The sequence below is a fragment of the Natator depressus genome, chromosome 7 (genome assembly GCF_965152275.1).
Source record: "Natator depressus isolate rNatDep1 chromosome 7, rNatDep2.hap1, whole genome shotgun sequence".
Taxonomy (NCBI): domain Eukaryota; kingdom Metazoa; phylum Chordata; order Testudines; family Cheloniidae; genus Natator; species Natator depressus.
In genome coordinates this window covers 36885425-36905324 of record NC_134240.1, presented here as the reverse complement: position 1 = coordinate 36905324, position 19900 = coordinate 36885425, and the positions used below count along the sequence as shown (strand labels likewise).

General features: G+C 42.6%; 1 protein-coding gene across 4 annotated transcripts; it reads left to right on the top strand.

Annotated features, from left to right (window-relative positions):
* The first annotated feature begins 6676 nt into the window (after positions 1 to 6676).
* Positions 6677 to 17675, top strand: CNBP (CCHC-type zinc finger nucleic acid binding protein). 4 transcript variants are annotated; one of them, XM_074958132.1, is made up of 5 exons: positions 6677 to 6839; positions 15487 to 15627; positions 16038 to 16130; positions 16313 to 16511; positions 17023 to 17675. In XM_074958132.1, exons 2-5 carry the CDS (start codon positions 15504 to 15506, stop codon positions 17138 to 17140), a joined length of 534 nt encoding a protein of 177 aa, XP_074814233.1. In that variant the 5' UTR covers positions 6677 to 6839; positions 15487 to 15503; the 3' UTR covers positions 17141 to 17675. The 4 variants fall into 4 exon arrangements, with proteins under 4 accessions (XP_074814233.1, XP_074814232.1, XP_074814235.1 ...); XM_074958131.1 differs by having other exon boundaries at positions 16310 to 16511; XM_074958134.1 differs by having other exon boundaries at positions 6678 to 6839; positions 15487 to 15606.
* The last annotated feature ends 2225 nt before the right edge of the window (positions 17676 to 19900 follow it).

Genomic DNA, 19900 nt, shown 5'->3' with positions numbered 1-19900 from the left:
GCACATTCTACCATCATTCTGCACTTGCTCAGCCTATAGTTGAACTGCTCCTTAGTATTGTCCAGGGTGCCTGTGTATGGCTTCATGAGTCATGGCATTAAGGGGTAGGTTGGGTCTCCAACGATAACTATAGGCATTTCAACATCCCCAACAGTAATTTTCCGGTCTGGGAAGTAAGTTCCTTCCTGCAGCTGTTCAAACAGACCAGAGTTCCTGAAGATGCGAGCATCATGCACCTTTTTCGGCCATCCCACATTGATGTTGGTGAAACGTCCCTTGTAATCCACCAGTGCTTGCAGCACCATTGAAAAGTACAGTTGCAGTTTATGTACTGGCTGCCAAGGTGGTCTGGTCCCAAGATAGGGATATGCATTCCATCTATCGCCCTACCATAGTTAGGGAACCCCATTGCAGCAAAGCCATCCACTATGACCTGTACATTTCCCAGAGTCACTACCCTTGATAGCAGCAGGTCAGTGGTAGCATTGGCTACTTGGATCACAGCAGCCCCCACAGTAGATTTACCCACTCCAAACTGATTCCCGACTGACCGGTAGCTGTCTGGCGTTGCAAGTTTCCAGAGGGCTATCCCCACTTGCTTCTCAGCTGTGAGGGCTGCTTTCATCTTGGTATTCTTGTGCTTCAGGGCAGGGGAAAGCAAGTCACAATGTTCCATGAAAGTGCCCTTACGCATGTGAAAGTTTCGCAGCCACTGTAAATCATCCCAGACCTGCAACACTCTGTGGTCCCACCAGTCTGTGTTTGTTTCCCAGGCCCAGAATCGGTGTTCCACGGCAGGAACCTGCCCCGTTACCACCATGATGTCCAAATTGCCAGTGCCCGTGCTTTGAGAGAAGTCTGTGTCCATGTCCTCATCAGTATCGTGATTGTGCTGTCGTCGCCTCCTCACCTGCTTTTGCAGATTCTGCACACACTGCAGGATAATGCGCGAAGTGTTTACAATGCTCACAACAGCAGCGGTGAGCTGAGCGGGTTCCATCCTTGCTGTGGTATGGCGTCTGCAGGAGAGCAGAGTTGCAGCAGAAGTGGTGGATGACGACGGTTGCCACGAGAATAGATATTTATACAGAACAATAAGAGGACCTGCGAGGTGGATTCATGGCACCAGGAGAGCAGAGTTGCAGCGGAAGCGGTGGATGACGACAACATGGAGAAATTTGCTATTAAGACTGAGCTCATTTACAAGAGCAGGAGATCAGAGTTGCAGCGGAAGCAGTGGATGACGACAACATGGAGAAATTTGCTATTGGGAATGAGCTCATTTACAAGAGCAGGAGAGCAGAGTTGCAGTGGATGACGACTGCACTGTCTGCTGACAGGAGCACCCAGGACACAACAGCAGTGACAGTGAGCTGAGCTGAGCGGGCTCCATGCTTGCCGTGGTATGGCGTCTGCACGGAAAAAAGGCGCGAAACGATTGTCTGCTGTTGCTTTCACGGAGGGAGGGGCGACTGACGACATGTACCCAAAACCACCCGCCACAATGTTTTTGTCCCATCAAGCATTGGGAGCTTAACCCAGAACTCCAAGGGTTGGCAGAGACTGTGGGAACTGAGGGATAGCTACCCACAGTGCACCGCTCTGTAAGTCGATGCTATCCACGGTAGTGAGGACGCACTCCGCCAACTTAATGCGCTTAGTGGGGACATATGCAATCGACTGTATAAAATTGATTTCTAAAAATCGACTTCTATAAAATTGACCTAATTTCGTAGTGTAGACATACCCTTAGAGACCCAGAGCTATGAATAGTGACATAGTTCTGCCAGGATCCATTTGGCTTAGATTGAAGCCACTGGGATCCAATAGCTGGGTTCACTCACAACAAACTGGCATGCTTGCAGAGGGAGATTTGGCTAGGTTGTGACAAGGTGTATCAGCAGTAAGGGAGGAATCCATTGTAGGGACATTGATGGCATGAACTGTTTTGTTGAATTGCTTGTCCTTGAAATGGTTTCATTCATCTGCACACCAATGCTTTTAGTCCTGTCTGCATTTGGAAACAGATCTGGTGCTGAAACAACAGGTCCCGCTGAGCTGCTACTATTCTGAGGACAAAACTACTTTCAGCACCATTGCATAGTGTTCTTGAGACTTGGTAGGGATGGAATGTTATTAGAACTGGACCTAAACTGGAGCTGAAAAAAACATTGTGGTTTAGGGCCATCTCTACTCCCTACTTATAATAATGAAAATAATTCGTACCTCTACTGTGCTTTCTATCTAAAGATTTCAAACCTCTTTAAAGAAAAGAATTACAGTTTGCAACACTCCTAAGCATTATTATGCCCATTTGCAAACCTGGAAATGTAGACACAAAGAAATTAACTAATTCACTGCAAGGCACATAGGAAGCCACTAGCAGAGCCAGGAAGAGATGTCACGCCTTATGACTCTCACTTTTGTGCTTTAGCTGCAAGACTGTCCTTCCCTAAATGTCATAGAGGAACCAGTGAAACAGGAACTGCAAGCTCTGCTTAGCTGAGCCTGAAACAGGCCAAATTCATCCTTCATGCACAATTCCAGTGTAGTCAATGGAGTCATGCATCATCTGCCAGGGATTAATTTGGTCTAAGTAAACAGAGCTTAAAATTCCTACATCCTAAATTTGGCCCGTGGGTTCACAGGGGATGACCAATACCTTTTCCCACCAATAATGAAACTTTCTGGGTGACCATATTTGTTTCTCTATTTCCAGTTAAACTAATTGAAAACCTTGTATGACTCCTTTTAAACAACTTGAGATTCCCTTCAATAATGCAAACAGTGCTTTTGCTCAGGTGATTCACACAGGCTGTGAGGAAAGGTGTTGACTGCATCAGTCACAATGCTTCCAGTGCCAACTCATCCATGGAACAGCACCAGAATTAGGTTTGGGAATGTTAAGCACCTCCACCCTAGCCTAAGGAAAAGTATCACAAGTACAACTAAGAAGACAGGACAGAGAATTAGGGAAGAAAAGTTGAAATTATTATAGGGGCGACCTTAAATCTCTGACTACAAGCTGGGAGTGTAAGACAGGAGTGGATCACTCCATAATTGCTCTGTTCTGTACACACCCCCTGAAACTCTGGTATGGGGCACTGTCAGAGGGATACTGGGCAAGATGGACCATGGTCTGACCCAGTATCGCAGCTCTTTTGTTCTTATACTGTATAACCCCAAAGTTCCAGACACTTATTATATAGACTTATATGGTCCTTCAGGTTTCAGAAGTCCCTCCCGTTCTCTAAGCATAACCTAACTGATCCCCCTAGAATGGATCATTATCCATTGCCAGTAGACTGCAATTATAATGATTTAAGGGCAGTCAAATACGTTTTCTAAAAGATTTGAAGACAAATGATTGTCTCTCTTCTATATTACTCCTCCGGTCTTTGAGGTATGGGACAGTATTTTTTTAAATATGTATCTATAGAGCAATCAGAACAGTGAAAGCCACAATCCTGATTGAAGCCTCTGAGTGCTTCTGTAAAATAAATAACAGTAATTAATTTTCTTCTCTTCCTTGCCCAAACTCAGCAGGAGATAAAACTAAAAGTACAAATATCGGTGAATGTTACCAATCATGGCACCTCTTACATGTTTTAATTTTGCAGTGTATCTAAGGCAGCAAAACCAAGGGCATGGAAAATTTTGTTGAAGTCTTAGCACAAAACTAAAGATAAAAGAGAAGTTTGTTATTGGGAGCGCAAAGACATAATAGTTTATACAAAGTCTGCTGTCACTGTTGACATTTTTTACATTGCTGGAACAATAGCTAGTGCTCCTAAGGCAATAATGTGACATTTTGAATATCTAGTGGAGTGAAAGATCCTTTCACTAGCAAAGGTTGATGCTCTGAGCCTGAGTTCCAACCATTTTAATTTGGTAGGCGGTATGACGCATAGAATTATAAAAATATAAACAAAGGATAAGATTGACAACCAATTTGAAAGAGATCACAATTGTCAATATAAGAACTGGGTTTTTTTACATTTATGTAAATCATATGTTCTAATAAACACACCATACCATACTGATATAACACAAAGTAGATTCATATCTAGAGGAAAGGTAAGTCAGAAGCTGTCTGTCTTTTTAACAGTGAGGGTAAAATCATAGAACTGGAAGGGACCTCGAGAGGTCATCTAGTCCAGTCCCCTGCTCTCAAGGCAGGACTAAGTATTATCTAGAGACCATTCAGTTCCAGTGGTAATTAACCACTGGAACAATTTACCAAGGGTTGTAGTGGATTTGCAATCACTGGAAATTTTAAATCAAGATTTGATGCTTTTCTAAAAGATATGCTGTAGTTCAAAGAGAAATTATCTCAGGAAAGTCCCTTGCTCTGTGTTATACAGGTCAGACTAAATAATCACAGTGGTCTCTTCTGGCCTTATAAACTATTAATCTCCAAAATCAACTTTGCACTGTCATTTTATTGACTCATGTTTGTAAATTTTAAAGCCATGTGGCAGCTTTCTCATTCATGCAACAAACCTATTGCTAGGGAATCACATTGCAGTATAGGCTTGAGATGCTGGAATTTTCAGGATGTTGGTGATGACCAAAGAAAAGGAGTAGTTAGGGAAAGCTCTTGGGTATAATATTTAACCAGTGATTCATTTGTGAAGTACCTAGAAGAAGGGGGATGAGAACTCATATAAAAGGGTCTTTGCATCTGAAGATTGAGGTAGATAGTATATTGTAATATATGTATGAGATTATGCAAAATACCAAAAAACATAAATAAGGAGACAAATATATTTGGGAATCTAATGACCCATAGCTCTAAATAATGTTCTTTTTCCTACAATATTACCGGAGCAGTGATTGATCATTCAGTTGATGAGGTAAGATAAGAACCACTGTTGCCAACTCTCATGATTTTATGGTGACTCTAGTGATGTTTGGTGGAATTTATTAAGCATCCCATTACTGGCATTAAACTTAAGAATTTTCACTTATTCACAATGCCCACCACCACCTTGCTATTACTGCTAATAGCATTGAAGCCAGGTTGCCTGTAGTCAAGATGGCCACCAGTTCCCGAGACTATTTGCATGTGGAGGTGAATCTGCCCCTAGTACAGGACAGAGGAAATATGGTCCATGGGATAGAGCTAACCTGGGACTCAGGGTCAAGTCCCTGCTCCACTGCATACTTCCTGTATGATATTGGGTAAGTAACTTAGGCCTAGTTCCTCAAAGGTAGTTAAGCAGTTAAATCCCATTGCAATCAGTTGTATCTCTGTGCCTCAGTTCCCCATTTGTAAAATGGGGATAACAGCACTTCCCTACCTCCCAGCGGTATTGTAAGGATAAATTCATTAAAGACTGTGAGGTGCTCAAATACTGCACTGATGGGGGCTATACCACTAACTCCTGTTTCTAATGAGACTGGAGCCAGGATGCCTTCAGGTAAGTGGCTGCTCCTTGAAGGTTAAGAGGCTGCTCAGGAATCCACAAGGAGGCAGGGAAATGGGGAGCAGGAAGGAGTCTGAGGAAGGAAACTGAGAGGTGCTGGAGAACTGATGTGCAGGGAATACGGGGGAAGATTGCCATACAGATGCAAAAACACAGGCCATCCAGGATGATCTTGACTCCATAAAACTGGACAGCTGGCAGCATGTGCTGAGCACCCTTCCAGACTTCCTAGGACAGCTAGAAGCCTGGACATGTGGTGCCCCCAAAGTGAGGTGTTGGAGGAGACAGAGTCGTGTGCAGGGGAATCAGTGCAGGGACAGATGCTGAGGCCGGGGGTGCAGAGGAACAGGGGTTCAGTGGAGAGACTTAGGGGGCAGAGGAACGAGAGGCAGAGGGCTCTGTGGGGAAAGTGCTCATTGAAGGAGAGGAGAATGTGGGGAGCAGAAGGAAAACATGAGGGGTAGGGGACTGTAAATGAGATAAACTGTGGGGCAAGGCGGGGAGCGGAGCCTGCAGGGGGCGGTGAGGGAAAAGGGAGGGAACGGGGGTCAGAGGTAGAATGGCAGCTCCCCGCAGCCCAGGGACTGGGGGACGGGGTCCCTGCCGGCCACGGGCCATGTGTTTCGGGTCAAATCGCGGCTACCGCACGTCTTAGGCAGGAAACAACCACCACAGGGGCCGCCAAGGGACTGGCTTTCCTCGCGCACCGTGCGAGCCTCAAGCCTCGTTCAGGATTTTGGCGGGAGGCGGGCGCTGACTCCCCTGTTCTGCCGCATCACCTCACAAGGGCGGGCGGGCGAGCGTGCCCCACTCCCTGCCTCCCCGCGTGACGCGAGAACAACAGGGCCGGGCGGGGACCGAGCACTGCGTCTGGGCTGCCTCCGGGATGGGGGAGGGGAGCCGCAACTTCCTAGCTTGTGAGTCACAACAGAGGAAGGGCAGGGCGGCACTGCGGGGACCCAGCGGAACCTCCGCGCACTGCAGCACCCTCGGAGTCGCCAATCTCCCCGTGACCTTAGAGCGGCGGCGGCGGCATAGCCACCCCCAGCCAACCGCCCCTTCTCCCTCACAACACAGTAAGGCAAAAAAATAGTCCAGACTGCCCTGACCTGGTAGGCGGGCACCTCCCCCTTTTCGACGGCGCTGATTGGTCCTCCCATCCCCAGCGCTGATTGGCTGCACGGGGGCAGCGGCGGGTGCCCATTGGTTGTGCGAACGGGATAATGAGCCGTGCGCAGAGTGATAGGGAAGGGCGGGGTGAGAGTGAGTAAGCGCGTGTGTGGGGCCGTGTGCAAACCGCGTGTGGCGCAGGCAGCGGGGCTCTAGAATCAAGCGGGGGAGATCGAAAGAGAACCGGGCCCATCGTCGCCCGGACGTGCTACCTATCGCAGGAGGGTCGGGAGCCTGCAGGTAACCGTCAAGCCGGCTCGCGGAGCAAGCGAGGGGAGGCCTGGCCCTGGCCTGCGTGGGGGGTGGCGGTGGCGCACTCTGGCCTAGCGCGCGGGAAACCACCCGAGCCCTGGCCGCGCTTGCCTGCAGCCCTGGAGGGGGAGGTGGCCGGTAGCTTGACTGGAAGCGGCGCACGAGTGAGGGGGGCCCTTCGGGTGGGCCGGGCGCGCTGGCTGGGCTGAGTCACCCTGTGGGCGGCGGTGAGAGGAAGCCATCGCTGGTCTGGAGCCCGACGGCGGAACGGGTTGGGGACGGAGCGCCGCCCCCCCCCCCTTCCTCTCCCGTTCGAGACCCGGGTGAACCGCCCTGCGGGGGGCTGCCTGCGGCACCTCATCCCGGTGCGTGGGGATGGAGGAGGCTGGTGGCTGGGCCGCAGCCTTTCCTGCGCGGCATGAACACACTTGTCCGGCTGGGCGTAGGGTCAGCCGGCTGCGTCGGGCCTGTTGCCCCTGGGGGCAGTAGCGGGTCTGGGCTGTGTGATCCGGGTGGGAAGGGAGTTTGGGCCTGAACTCGTGCTCTGTGTTCAAGCTGCCGTCTGCTCTACCGCTCTTGTCTCATTTGTTGCGACCTAGCGCGGGTCGGGAAGGTGGTAATGGCCAGGAGGGCGGGCCCTGGCGTGATTGCACCATGTGCTCGGCTCAGGAGGGTTGGGGTGTTCCATCGATTTACATCTGAGTGGAGCTATAGGAGGTGTCCCACTCTGCCTGTGAGCCCTGCAACTTAATGGAGTAACTCCTGCGATAAAGGTTGCACTTCTGATTTACAATCACTTTATTTGAATGTCTGTTAAACTTAAGTTTTAAGTCATCCTAGTCTATTCTCACTTACTGCAATATTGCTTATCTAGTATCTGGAAGTGTGAGGTGCAGAATAATATCTTAAGGAGTTGTGGTTATTTAGGTACTTGGGTGGGTCCTATCACCTTAGAATCTGAGTGCCTCTAAAGCCAGGAAATATTATCCTTTTACAGATAAAGTGTAGAGATTAAGTGAGTGACTAGGGTCACAGAGGAAGTCTGGGAGCCAAAAACCGAACACATGGTTTTTCAAGTCCAACTCAGGGTCTTAACTACAAGACCATCCTTTCTTGGAAGAATTCCATCTTGGTTTAGGCAAGATGAAACCAGTAACTGTTAACTGTATATCCCTAAACACTTAGAATGTTACAATAAATTCATTTGGCTCTGTGGGCTTATATTCATGATGTAACATCACAATTAAGTTTCTATACCCATATGAATATTTAGAGACCTAAGTGGTGGGGTCAGTTGGGTGGGAGAAGGTAAGAAAAGATACTTGAAATGGTAGTGATAGGCATAAGAGATGTGGGAATATGTACTATGTGGAGTGGAGGCACAAGTAGAAATATCTTTGCTTGGGATCGTTCTAGTTAGTCTGTTTTATAACTTGAGCTAAAAAAAAACTCAAATTATTTTTAGGGTGTATTAATGTAAGTAGTAACTCTTTCTACATAGACTCTTGAACTGGGGTTGTGTCTTGTGAGGAGGTGGGGGCTAGAGTGAAATTTACACCTTACTTACAGTGGCAGTCTCAAGTCCTGTTTGAGTTAGCTATAGATGCTCTTGGATCAGGAAGCCTAGGTTTCCCATGTGAATGAGGTTTCGTCCAAGCAAGTGGCTTGCAGTCTCTTTCTGCAGCGTTACCCTCTCATTGACTTTGTCTCAATCTCCTAGTTTCCCTTTTTTTTTTTTTTTTTTTCAGTGCTCAAAATGTTTCATGTGTTGGGCTAACAGAAGGCCTTAGTAAATTCCTGGTGATCTGTGGACCACAGTTTGAGAACCCCATTGTTAAGGCTATGCTAGCAATAGCCAATAACTCACTGGCTCCAATATTGTCTTCTAGTATCATACTTACAGGTCATGTGATATACAGATTAATTAGGGACCCATTAGAGTTACAATGACAGTATGTCAGCCTGACTGGTATTAAAGAATTAATTCTTATGGAGGAAGTAAATAGTTCTTTGTGGAAGGCACCTTTCCTCAAATACATGGTGTATAATAGGCCATACTCTAGAACAGGAGTAGATAATTTTTTTGTCATGGTCTAGACTCCAAAGAAAATAATAATAAAAAAACAAACCCAATAATGATAGTAATAAGTAAACAAAAAGATGTCAGGGTCTGTTTAAAAGCATCTGGTGGTCCAGATTTGGCCTGTGGTTTGTGTATTGACTACCCTGTTAATGCTGACCTATTTTGCCAGGAATCATATTGTCCCTACCCTCCTTTCTGGAAGCTCATGGGAGGAAAGGTAACTGCAGAGTAGGTTGGCTGGTATCTGATCACCTTTGTCCCTTGATTGGGTTGTGGCATATGGATCTAACAATATGTCAAGTATTGTTCCTGATTCTCAGGTTTGTCACTACTTTTGTTAGTGTGAACTTGTGTCTGGACCCTGCTTGCATAGACTACTGTTTGGTGAGTCACTTCTGATACTGGTTTCAGAGAGGTAGCCGTGTTAGTCTGTATCAGCAAAAGCATCTGATGAAGTGGGTTTTAGCCCACAAAAGCTTATGCCCAAATAAATTTGTTAGTCTCTAAGGTGCCACAAGGACTTATGATACTGAAGATGGCTTTGGGAACAGTACTTTTGCCTGCTGGTTTGCCCTTGGAATTCCACAGCATTTTAAATCTCTTCTGTGTGTACTGCTTTTGTTTGGGAATAATAGACTTGGACTTGGATCAGTATTTTGGTCTACATCTTTCATTGTACCTGGGTGTTGCTGTCTCCTGGCTGCTGCAGTGAGTGCCTGGTTAAAGCTTCAGCTTCTAGTATAAGATGCTGGTAATACTAATAAGTTGGGGGGAAATATTTAGTAAGTATGGTGAAGATAATTGGCCCCATTGTTGGCAAGAGGAGGGTTGTACTTGCCAACAGAGTTAACTGTGGGCACTTCTGGATTCCAAGGTAGTGCTAACATCTCTCTGTGGACCTCTCAACAGTTCTCTGTTAGGTGCCACCAGACTCATTGTTTTTGTTCATTCTGTACTATCTACGTAGTGTAAGTGAAGATAGCTCCATGGATCATTAAAGCTTGTATTGCAGTACACATAGGAGGGGGGGAAAAGGGCAGGGCATTGTGTTGGCTCTTGACTATAGTTAGCTTGCCCTTGGATTAAGGCTGATTGACGTTAGCCTTTTTGTGTGTAATGTATCTAGGAAATGTTTGAGTGCTTGCTAGAATAAAGCAAACTGGCAGGGATGAAAGCCCCTATGAGTTGAAGCTGGGGGAAGCAGGACAGCATGGAGTAAGGTGTGGTTTGTTTTGTTTTCGCCCTCCCCCTGTGCATGGAGTCTGGATTTTTCCCTCCCCTGGACAGACCTGTGTCTTAACTCCTTGAAACTGCTGCTCTGCTCACAAGTAATTCAGCAAGGTGGCTTGTCTTCACTTACTTGATCTTTGCTCTTATTTGTTTGGGGTTTTTTTGCCTTTATGCATTTGCTGTTGTAAATATCCAGTGAAGGCAATGGTGCAGGTCAAATTCCATAATCAAGGATTAGATTTATAACTCAGAATGAACTGGAAGTACTAAAACATTAGTTGCTTTTTCAGTTGTTTAAGAAAATACCTTCTAGCTCCATTTAACTCGGACATAAAAACTTAGAATGTATTTTTCAAGCTATAGTATCTACTCTTCCTCTTCTCCCCTAGTCCTTAAGCTTTCCATTATGAGCTATTTGCATTCCTTTTTAGTCTAACTTTCTGCTTATGGCAGAAGCATTACCTTATTTAAAAGGTGAGTGCAGGTGCAGTCAGTTTTATGACCAAAACAGTGGTTTAGGAAACTTGACTTCTAACAAACAATAGATACGCTGGACTAACAGTTTGTAAAGAAAAACAATTGAGTGTTATAGATCTTCAAACCCATTAAATTACATTTTTTAGTCTCATTACTCATGCTTGCTTTCCAGTGGGTTCTCAGTAGCTTCTTTCTGTAACTTAATTTGACTTCTGGGTATTCTAAAGGAAAAATTTTTGGCCATAGTGCTACAAGGAAGACCACTTTAAAACTTTAGTTTGGAAAGTCTCTTTACAGAAGAGTTGAACTATGACAAACAGTAACTAACACAACACTGAAAGTACTTGTTGCTCCTGGTTAACTTTTTATATATATATAATATGTATATAAAAACCATCTAACCTTTGATATAAAAAACTCTAGAACTCTCTTGATCTGATCTACAAGATGCAAGGTACTGCAGTACTATATTGTGATGTGAAAGCTTAAATATACCCACATTCAAAGATCTGGAAATGAAGATTTTTTTTTTCCGCTCTTCACAGTTGATAAATCTAGTGTAAAAATCACACTGACACTTACCCCTGGTCTACACGGGGGGGGGGGGGGTGTCAATCTAAGATATGCAACTGCAGCTACAACAATAGCGTAGCTGAAGTCAATGTAGCTTAGATTGACTTAGAATTACTTCACGTCCTTGCGGTGCAGGATCAATGGCCGCTACTCCGCTTCTGCCTCTCGCCCTGGTGGAGTTCTGGAGTCAAAAGGAGAGTGATAGGGGATCTATTTATCACATCTACACTAGACGTGATAAATCGAACCCCGATAGATGGATCACTACCCACCCATCCGGCAGGTAGTATAGACGTGGCCTTGGACATACAATGTATCAGAGTTAAGACTGTTTGTGTATGTGTTTGGTTTTTTTTCTTTTTTTTTTTTTCTTTTTTGGAAAGAGCTCTAGCACACTGCTTATGGAGTTCAAGTGTTCTGTAGGGTCCTTGCCTTCCTCCTGCTCTCCTGTGCTGCAGAAACTTAAATACTGCATACCCATATTTTCCCTAGCTGACCTTGTCCTTAGAGCTTTTGAGTTAAATTGGGTATCTGGCTCATAATATCTTATTTGTGCTGTGACACCTTTTTGAGCTTCATAGGTTCTTCAAGTCCTTGGCTGTCCTGGCTTAATCTTCTCTCTTCTTCTCCCCTCCTCTCCCCCCCCCCCCCCTTACTCCCCAACACCGATTGTACTTGTTCATGTATTCATGGGGTAAAAATCAAGCTCCTCTGAATAGGATATTAATCAAACTTAATTACTTGTTCATGTTTAAATCTTCCAAAATTTTAGTGCATCCTGAAAGTTTTTTTTAGTTGAGTATAATGAACATGAAAATAAGGTTTACAGTAAAGATGTGGCTGTAACCTTAAGGTGACTTGCAGAAGGCATTCGTGTGTGGGTTTTTTTTTTTGTCGGCTGCACTGTGATGCATGAAGACCTAAATAAATACCTTCTCAGTTTTACATTATTTTTCTTTTTGTTCTTTGGCAAAGTGGCTTGTGTTGAGAAGGTCATGTCAAGTGTGCATAACAAACTGCCTTCTCTGAAGGAGAAGAGGATGTCTATTATATTTGAAACCTCTTAATGTCAGTTTTGTTGGGGTAAATGTCAGAGGTTTAAAGAGTAACAAAATCCTTTCTCCCCACTTCTTGCTTAGCTTGCAATTGCTTGAAGCTCTGACTTCTGGTGTTTGAGTCCCTTAAGATTCAGGTCTTCCCTGGAATATTAAGGTTTATTTATTATTAAACAATATTCAGGCCATGATGCATCATACAAAAAACCCCACATGTTTTTTCATTGCAGGTCATCTTTAACTGAGACTCTTGGGTGGCTCTAAATAAAAGTAATGCTAATGACTAACAGGAAAAATTGACCAATTTACATGATTCTGAAAGTCTGCTTCTGTTCATCTATAGCAATCAGTTCTTTGTAAAAACACTCATGCTGTCCAACCTGCAAACAGCTATGAAGGGAAACATGGTTATGTATTTTAAAATGAATAAAATCATTAACTCTGCAGCATTACATTTGTTCAGATATGGCACATACTTTTTCAAGGGACAGCAATAAGCCATATTTGAACTACTATCCCTAGATGGCTTGTTCGCATATATTTTTAGAACTCAGTCCTCTGTGTTTCTAGCAGTGCAGTTCTCTGAATTCTGAAGCAGTTTCTCCTAAAAGGTGGAAACATTCTTTTTATTATGTCTTATAATACACTTGTTGTCTTCATCAAGTCTCTAGTTACAGGCTATAGATTGTTTTAAGTGTCAGCATCACAATGGAGGCCCTGAAAGTGACCCAAACTTTCATGTGGACGTTAGAATTTTGGTGCAGAGAAATACAGTAGTTTAAAGTGACTGTCAAGGTAGGTTAACATAAGCTGTAGATGCTGCAATCAGAGGAACCTTTGAACATACAGAACAGCATCTAAATCAGTGGTACTCAAACTTTTGCGTTTGCACCCCTCCCCCCTTACCAGAAAGATATAGGAAAAAATAGAGGTACTCAAAACTATAGGAACAACTACACAGTAAGTTTCAATCCACTGCCACATAAAAGCAGGCAGAATAAAAAAAATTCATATCAAGTAGTTGATCAGTAGTGATGCCATGCTAATACTTAACAAAAGTGGCCCATAAGGATTTTCTCAGCTTTCCTTTTTAGTTGTCACAAAGTTGCAATACTGTAAGCAGGAGACCCTTCCTCAATCCTTTTTGCCTCCTTTTTCTGCTTGTTTTATTGCACCAATATTTGCATGTTAACTTTTATTGTACTCCCCTTTTTTTAAATTCGGGACTTAATATGTCTGCATAGTGATTAAAATTGGGGCCTCTGGATGTTTCAGTACAGAATACTTCTGGTTGGGTGGTAGTTTTTAGTGTCTGTCTTGCATACACTACTGTACCAGTTTACATTAATCTTCCCATGCAGCACGATGCTGCTCAACAAAATGTCAAAGAAACCTAGGTAACAGTGTTAACAAGTGCACAAATCCAGCTGTTGTACTACTTAGCATGATTGTAGCAATCAGTGACTTTTGTTAACAGCAGAATTTCCTTTGTATCCATGTCTCTGTCCTTGGTCAGATCAGCAGTATAACTTTAGTTATGCAAAAACTAAGTTAATGCAAAAGTCAGCTAAATAGAAGTAGAAATGACAATTTTTAGTTTGAAACTTTCTAATCTCTAGCTAGTTCTACAGCAAGTTTAATCTTCATCAGCAAGTTTAAATTTTCAATTTTTGTACTTTATTTCCTGTTAAGCGCAGTCTTAAATTCTTCAAATACTCAACCATAATGTAATACCTGAATAGTCTAGTGATGAGTCTTCAGAAATAAACAGTACATAATTTAGAAGTTAAACATTTGAAACTGCATAGCTAATGTTGGCCATTACATGCAAGCCTATTTTATAACATAAACAGGGGGATAGCAACTGAGCTTTTCTGTTGAGTTTCTGTTATGCTAATCAAGCAGACTTCATAAAAGCTGGAGTGACTTATGCTGTGTATTTAGTTGATGATTGTTTGAGCCTTTGTGTGTGTGTGTGTGACTTTGTTAAATTGTCTGTAGTTCAGGTGCTACTAAAGATGGAAATTTTCCCAGTATAAAACTTCAAAATAGCTGAAAATATGCTGTTTACTGCAAAAGTTATTCATGTGTAAGCAAAGTTATTCTACATAGCTTATCAGCCCTAGATATTGTGCCACAGTTAAAGGACACTCAAACAGGGTTCAGAATTTACTTTTGGCCTAAGCAAGCTTCTACAAATTTAAGACTAAGCATTTCCAGGAATTTTTAAATTCTGAGGAGTTACTTTAAAATTCCCCAACCGTGTTTACAATCGCATCATGGCAGCACTGTAGTGCATGAGATATGAAAGTGAAACTGTTTTATTTACTAAACTAAAAATGCCAAAAAAAGAACCCTTACAAAATCTTAAGATCTAAATTTGTCAAAACTTAATTGATGGTGTCCTTAAACACCTATTGTGTTCTGGAAGATTCTCGAATAGCTACTTAAACGTGGGTGGGTTGGTTTTAATTGGTTCACTTTTCTACAAGGTTGATTTCTCATTCTTTGGTAGCTATTAAAACATTGATTTGAAACTAAATATTACCTATAGCAAACAAGCCTCCTATTTAGTGTAATGAGGATACATTATACCTATACACACTTCAGATTCTTTTTTACATCTCTTACAATGATAGAAAATAGCAAAGAATGCTTTTTTTAGTTGTGTCCAGCTCTGTTTGGATGGAAACTTAATTAAATGCACAAGAAGCATTTTAACTAACTTTTTTAATAAAAGTCTTGATACAATCTTTTGTCATCAAATCATGCTTTGGAATTAAAATAGATTTTAGAACTAGTAGATCTCATCCTCACACCTAGTCTTGATATATAATCGCAGGAAGAAAATGAGCATTCCTGCTTGTACAACTCCCAATTGGCTTAACTTTGAATGAACTAGTCAGTGAACTAAATAAACTGAAACAAAGAATATTTTTTTCTGCAATTGCAGAAGAGGTTTCTGCAATGTCAAAAACTGATTAAGCACTTCCACAAACTGGTGCCCAGTGTTTAGCCACTGACTTCAACTGGGTCAGTGATTTGACTCTTATTTTAAAAAAAAGTCAGTTTTTTTGTATGCACAAAAAATTTGTTTAAATATATTAAGTTTAGACATTCACTGAAGTTGTCAACTTCAAATTTAATTTTCAATAGGCTCACTTTTTAAAAAGCCCATAAATATCTGCTGTAAATTTAAAATTTTTTTTATATGTAGGAAATCAAACCGCAGTGATGAGCAGCAACGAGTGCTTCAAGTGTGGACGTACTGGTCATTGGGCTCGGGAATGCCCTACTGGAATTGGCCGTGGCCGTGGGATGCGGAGCCGTGGCAGAGGTGGATTTACCTCCGCAAGAGGTTTCTAATTTACACGTATCTGAACAAACAGTAAAATCTCACTAATTGCAAATGTGATACTAATGACAGTCTTTACAAGTATTGCTTTAGTGACTGAGCAAACACAGATCAAGCATAGTACACTAAATCTATTTTGGTAACCTTATTTTGTCAAGTGTAGTTCCAATTTTAATTTGGTAATCTTTCGTACTTACAGTACACCAAAGTACATTTGCTAAGTCTTAATGAGGACTTACTGCAACCCTCTGCTACTAAATCTTCAAGAATAGTGAAGTTGCTGTGGGAAGGATTGTAAACTGCAAATTCTCACTTTGCTAATGTCCTAACCCTTATGTTTACACTGTCAAGTTGTTTGATGTATATTTTGATCCCTAAATAAAAATGCTTTTCATGTTCCCTATCTAAAATAGGCTTCCAGTTCATGTCTTCATCTCTCCCAGACATCTGTTACCGCTGTGGTGAGTCTGGCCATCTTGCCAAGGACTGTGATCTTCAGGAGGATGGTAAATATTACTAAATTTTTCTATATTTTATTTACTCAATGGTGTGGAAGGGGGGAAAGAATGAACACGTTTGTCAGTTCATTTAAAAATAAACTGATCATTGATTTCTGTTAAATGCGTGTTATGTTGTAACTTTATCAAGGTTTTATAGTCTTGTTTGGCTTGTTTTCTTATTGTGGAAGCCTGCTATAACTGCGGCAGAGGTGGCCATATTGCTAAGGACTGCAAGGAGCCAAAGAGAGAGCGAGAGCAGTGCTGCTACAACTGTGGCAAACCTGGCCATCTGGCTCGTGACTGTGACCATGCAGATGAGCAGAAATGCTATTCTTGTGGGGAATTTGGACACATTCAAAAAGACTGCACCAAAGTTAAGTGCTATAGGTAAGCACTTAAAAGTTTTTATAGCACTAAAGCTATAAAAGTATACCTTAAATAGCTGTAAGATATCTTATCCTTAATCTAATTTGAAGTTTATACAAGCTAACTTTGTATATCCGTTTTGGGTATATGCCTATATTCTTGTAATCTTTTTAAAGAAACCAACTTTGACTCACCACCTGTAATGTTTAGACTGTCTGATACAACTTGTTGCTTTTGACTTAAACAGGATTCAGCATGTATAGTAGTGCAACACATTCAGTGAGGTCAGTCAGAATATTAGAAATGGCACACATTTCTCTCTCATAGAATTGAGCTTGCCTAATATCTAAGGGTGTATTTCCAACTGATTAGAACAGTTATACAGCAGAAGCCTCAGATGCAGAGTTCATTAGTGGTTCATCAGGTTGTACTGTTGATGGCAGTGTTGAAGTAGTTCCTGTTCTGGCTATTGAGGAGGCTAACAAACTAAAAGTGGATTTATCAATAACCTATTAATATTTCTCTCCTTCAGGTGTGGTGAAACTGGGCATGTAGCCATCAACTGCAGCAAGACAAGCGAAGTCAACTGCTATCGCTGTGGCGAGTCAGGGCACCTTGCACGGGAATGCACAATTGAAGCTACAGCTTAATTATTTCCTTTATCGCCCCTCCTTTTTCTGATTGATGGTTGTATTATTTTTCTCTGAATCCTCTTCACTGGCCAAAGGTTGGCAGATAGAGGCTACTCCCAGGCCAGTGAGCTTTACTTGCCGTGTAAAAGGAGGAAAGGGGTGGAAAAATCAACTTTCTGCATTTAACTACAAAAATGTTTATGTTTAGTTTGGTAGAGGTGTTATGTATAATGCTTTGTTAAAGAACCCCCTTTCCGTGCCACTGGTGAATAGGGATTGAGTGGGAAGAGTTGAGTCAGACCAGCAAACGCTCTCCAGGTTCCATGAGAGTGATCCTTTGCAGGAGGAAGAATAAATCCTGGAAGTGTCTGAACTTCCACAAGTAACTAACTTTAATTTTATTACAATGATGGCCTTGGATTGTCTGACCTCAGTAGCTGTTAATAACATCAAGTAATGTCTTTATCAGGCCCTACCTAGAGCATATAGCTGAGTGGGAGTAAACAAAACAAACAGATGCACGTGCCTGTTAGTGGCCGAGAGAGAGAGAGAGGGAAATCAGGAATAATTAAACAAAGTAACAATAATTCAGTCAATGAATGTTAATGTTAGCAATACAGAAGGTAATGGGAAGCTTTTTGAGTAAGTATTTCAAACTAAATCTAAAACCCAGAACATCAGTTACAACATACACAATTTGGAGCTATTCAGGAGTTGCAAAGAAATGCATTTTCACAGAAATCAAGATGTTATTTTTGTATACTATATCACTTAGACCAACTGAGTTTCATTTGCTTGTAATCAGTTTTTAAAGTAAAATGGTAAAAGCAATTGAAGTCCTAGAACACAGAAATGTAATTTTAAACTATCAATAAAGCTGGAGGAGGAAGGGGAGTTTGGCTAAAGTTCCTTTTTGTTTAGCTTTTGTTCATGTACATAGTGCAAAACACCATATTAAAGAGGGGAACGTGGAGGTGTTGAAAAGCTTACAGTTTGGACTTTTCTTTTGTATGAAATTTATCTGGTATAAAGTTCAGTCCCATAACATTCAGAATTTCATAAAATAACAAAATACAGCACTATTTACAAGCCTGAATTTCTTTGCATACAGTGACACTTGCAAACCATTGGTTCCTACTTACACTATGCTCTGCACCCTTTGCACTGGCTACCCATTAAAACATCAGTTCATATGTGTCTTTTACAATCCTAATGATTGGGCAGAATAAACTGGCAGTGAAGAGACCAGCTTTATGTATCATGCTGTAATACTAACTCCTGTCAATTGCCTGATAAACCATATTGGTATCAGACAGCCTAATGCTTCAAAGGCAAGCATGTCCTTACTAGATGTTTAGGTCAAAATACTAATTCTTTCTATCAGGTGCCCACAGAATATATGGCAGTGCATTAAGATGTAGTTTTAGGTTGTCATTTAGATGACAGAAGCTTATGACAAAGAGAACTGTTAGGCCTTGTCTACGCTACAAAATTTTGTTGACAAAAGTGGTGGTGATGACATTCCATTTTTATTATGGTTTGAGCATGTTCCCACTCGCTTCCTCTGTCCGCAGAGCACATCCACAATTGGGGCACTTGCCTAGATGGTGAGCAATGCACTGTGGGTACCTATCCAGTCTAGCTTGATACCTTTTGTCACTAGGTGTTGTGGGAAGGCAGAGCAGATCACAGCACATCTTGGGACTGAGATCAGTGTCCCATGATGCATTACTTTCTGTCCCAACACTCCATAGGCTTCTGGCTTTCTTTTGTGGCATTTTTTCAGTGGCTGCCACCCTTGCTGTGCACCTCAGGATCTTTGTGAGAAGAGATGGATCCTGCACTGCTCTCTTATGTTTAACTGTCATGAAGACATGGCAGTGCAGTTAATTGTGATGTTCCTAACTGAAGACTTCCAGTTGCCTGGCATGCTGTGAGATTGCTTTTGGCATTCAAAAAACAGCTGCATAGGGTAGACAGTCACTTTTGGGTTTGTGAAACAAGCATTGAATGGTGGGCTTGTGTAGTTGGTAGGTGTGGGATGACAAGCAGTGGCTACAGAACTTTTGGATGCAGAAAGCCACCTTCCTGGTGTGCAGAGCTTGCCCCAGTACTGCAGTGCAAGGACACCAGAATAAGAGCTGCTCTCAGTAGAGAAGTGTGGCATTCTGTGTGGAAGCTGGTCACTAGACTGCTAATGGTCACTCGTGAATCAATTTGGAGTCGGGAAGTCAACTGTTGGGGCTGCATTAATGCAAATGTGCAAGGCAGTTAATTGCATCCTGCTACAAAGGATAGGAGTACTTGTGGCACCTTAGAGACTAACCAATTTATTTGAGCATGAGCTTTCGTGAGCTACAGCTCACTTCATCGGATGAAGTGAGCTGTAGCTCACGAAAGCTCATGCTCAAATTGGTTAGTCTCTAAGGTTCCACAAGTACTTTCTTTTTGCGACTACAAACTAACACAGCTGTTACTCTGAAACCTGCTACAAAGGATGTGACTCTGGGAAATGTGTATGAGATAGTTAGGAAAACCCATTTCTGCACTGTGGAGGGGTGATAAATGGCACACATGCCAGTTTTGGCACCAGACCACCTTGCAACAGAGTACATCTATAAGAAGGGTTACTTCTCCATGATGTTGCAGGCACTTATGAAACACCCATGAGTGGTTCACTGACATCCACATAGGGTGGTCCAGGAAGGTGTATGATGTACGCATCTTCAGAACACCAGCCTGTATAGAAAGCTACAAGTGGGACTTGCTTTCCAAACT

Excerpts from the sequence above, each read along its gene's own strand:
- CNBP (XM_074958131.1), top strand. The coding sequence starts at position 15,504 with ATGAGCAGCAACGAGTGCTTCAAGTGTGGACGTACTGGTCATTGGGCT. Across the intron at positions 15,628-16,037 it reads TGGATTTACCTCCGCAAGAG|GCTTCCAGTTCATGTCTTCA; the intron begins GTTTCTAATTTA and ends TATCTAAAATAG. Across the intron at positions 16,512-17,022 it reads ACCAAAGTTAAGTGCTATAG|GTGTGGTGAAACTGGGCATG; the intron begins GTAAGCACTTAA and ends TCTCTCCTTCAG.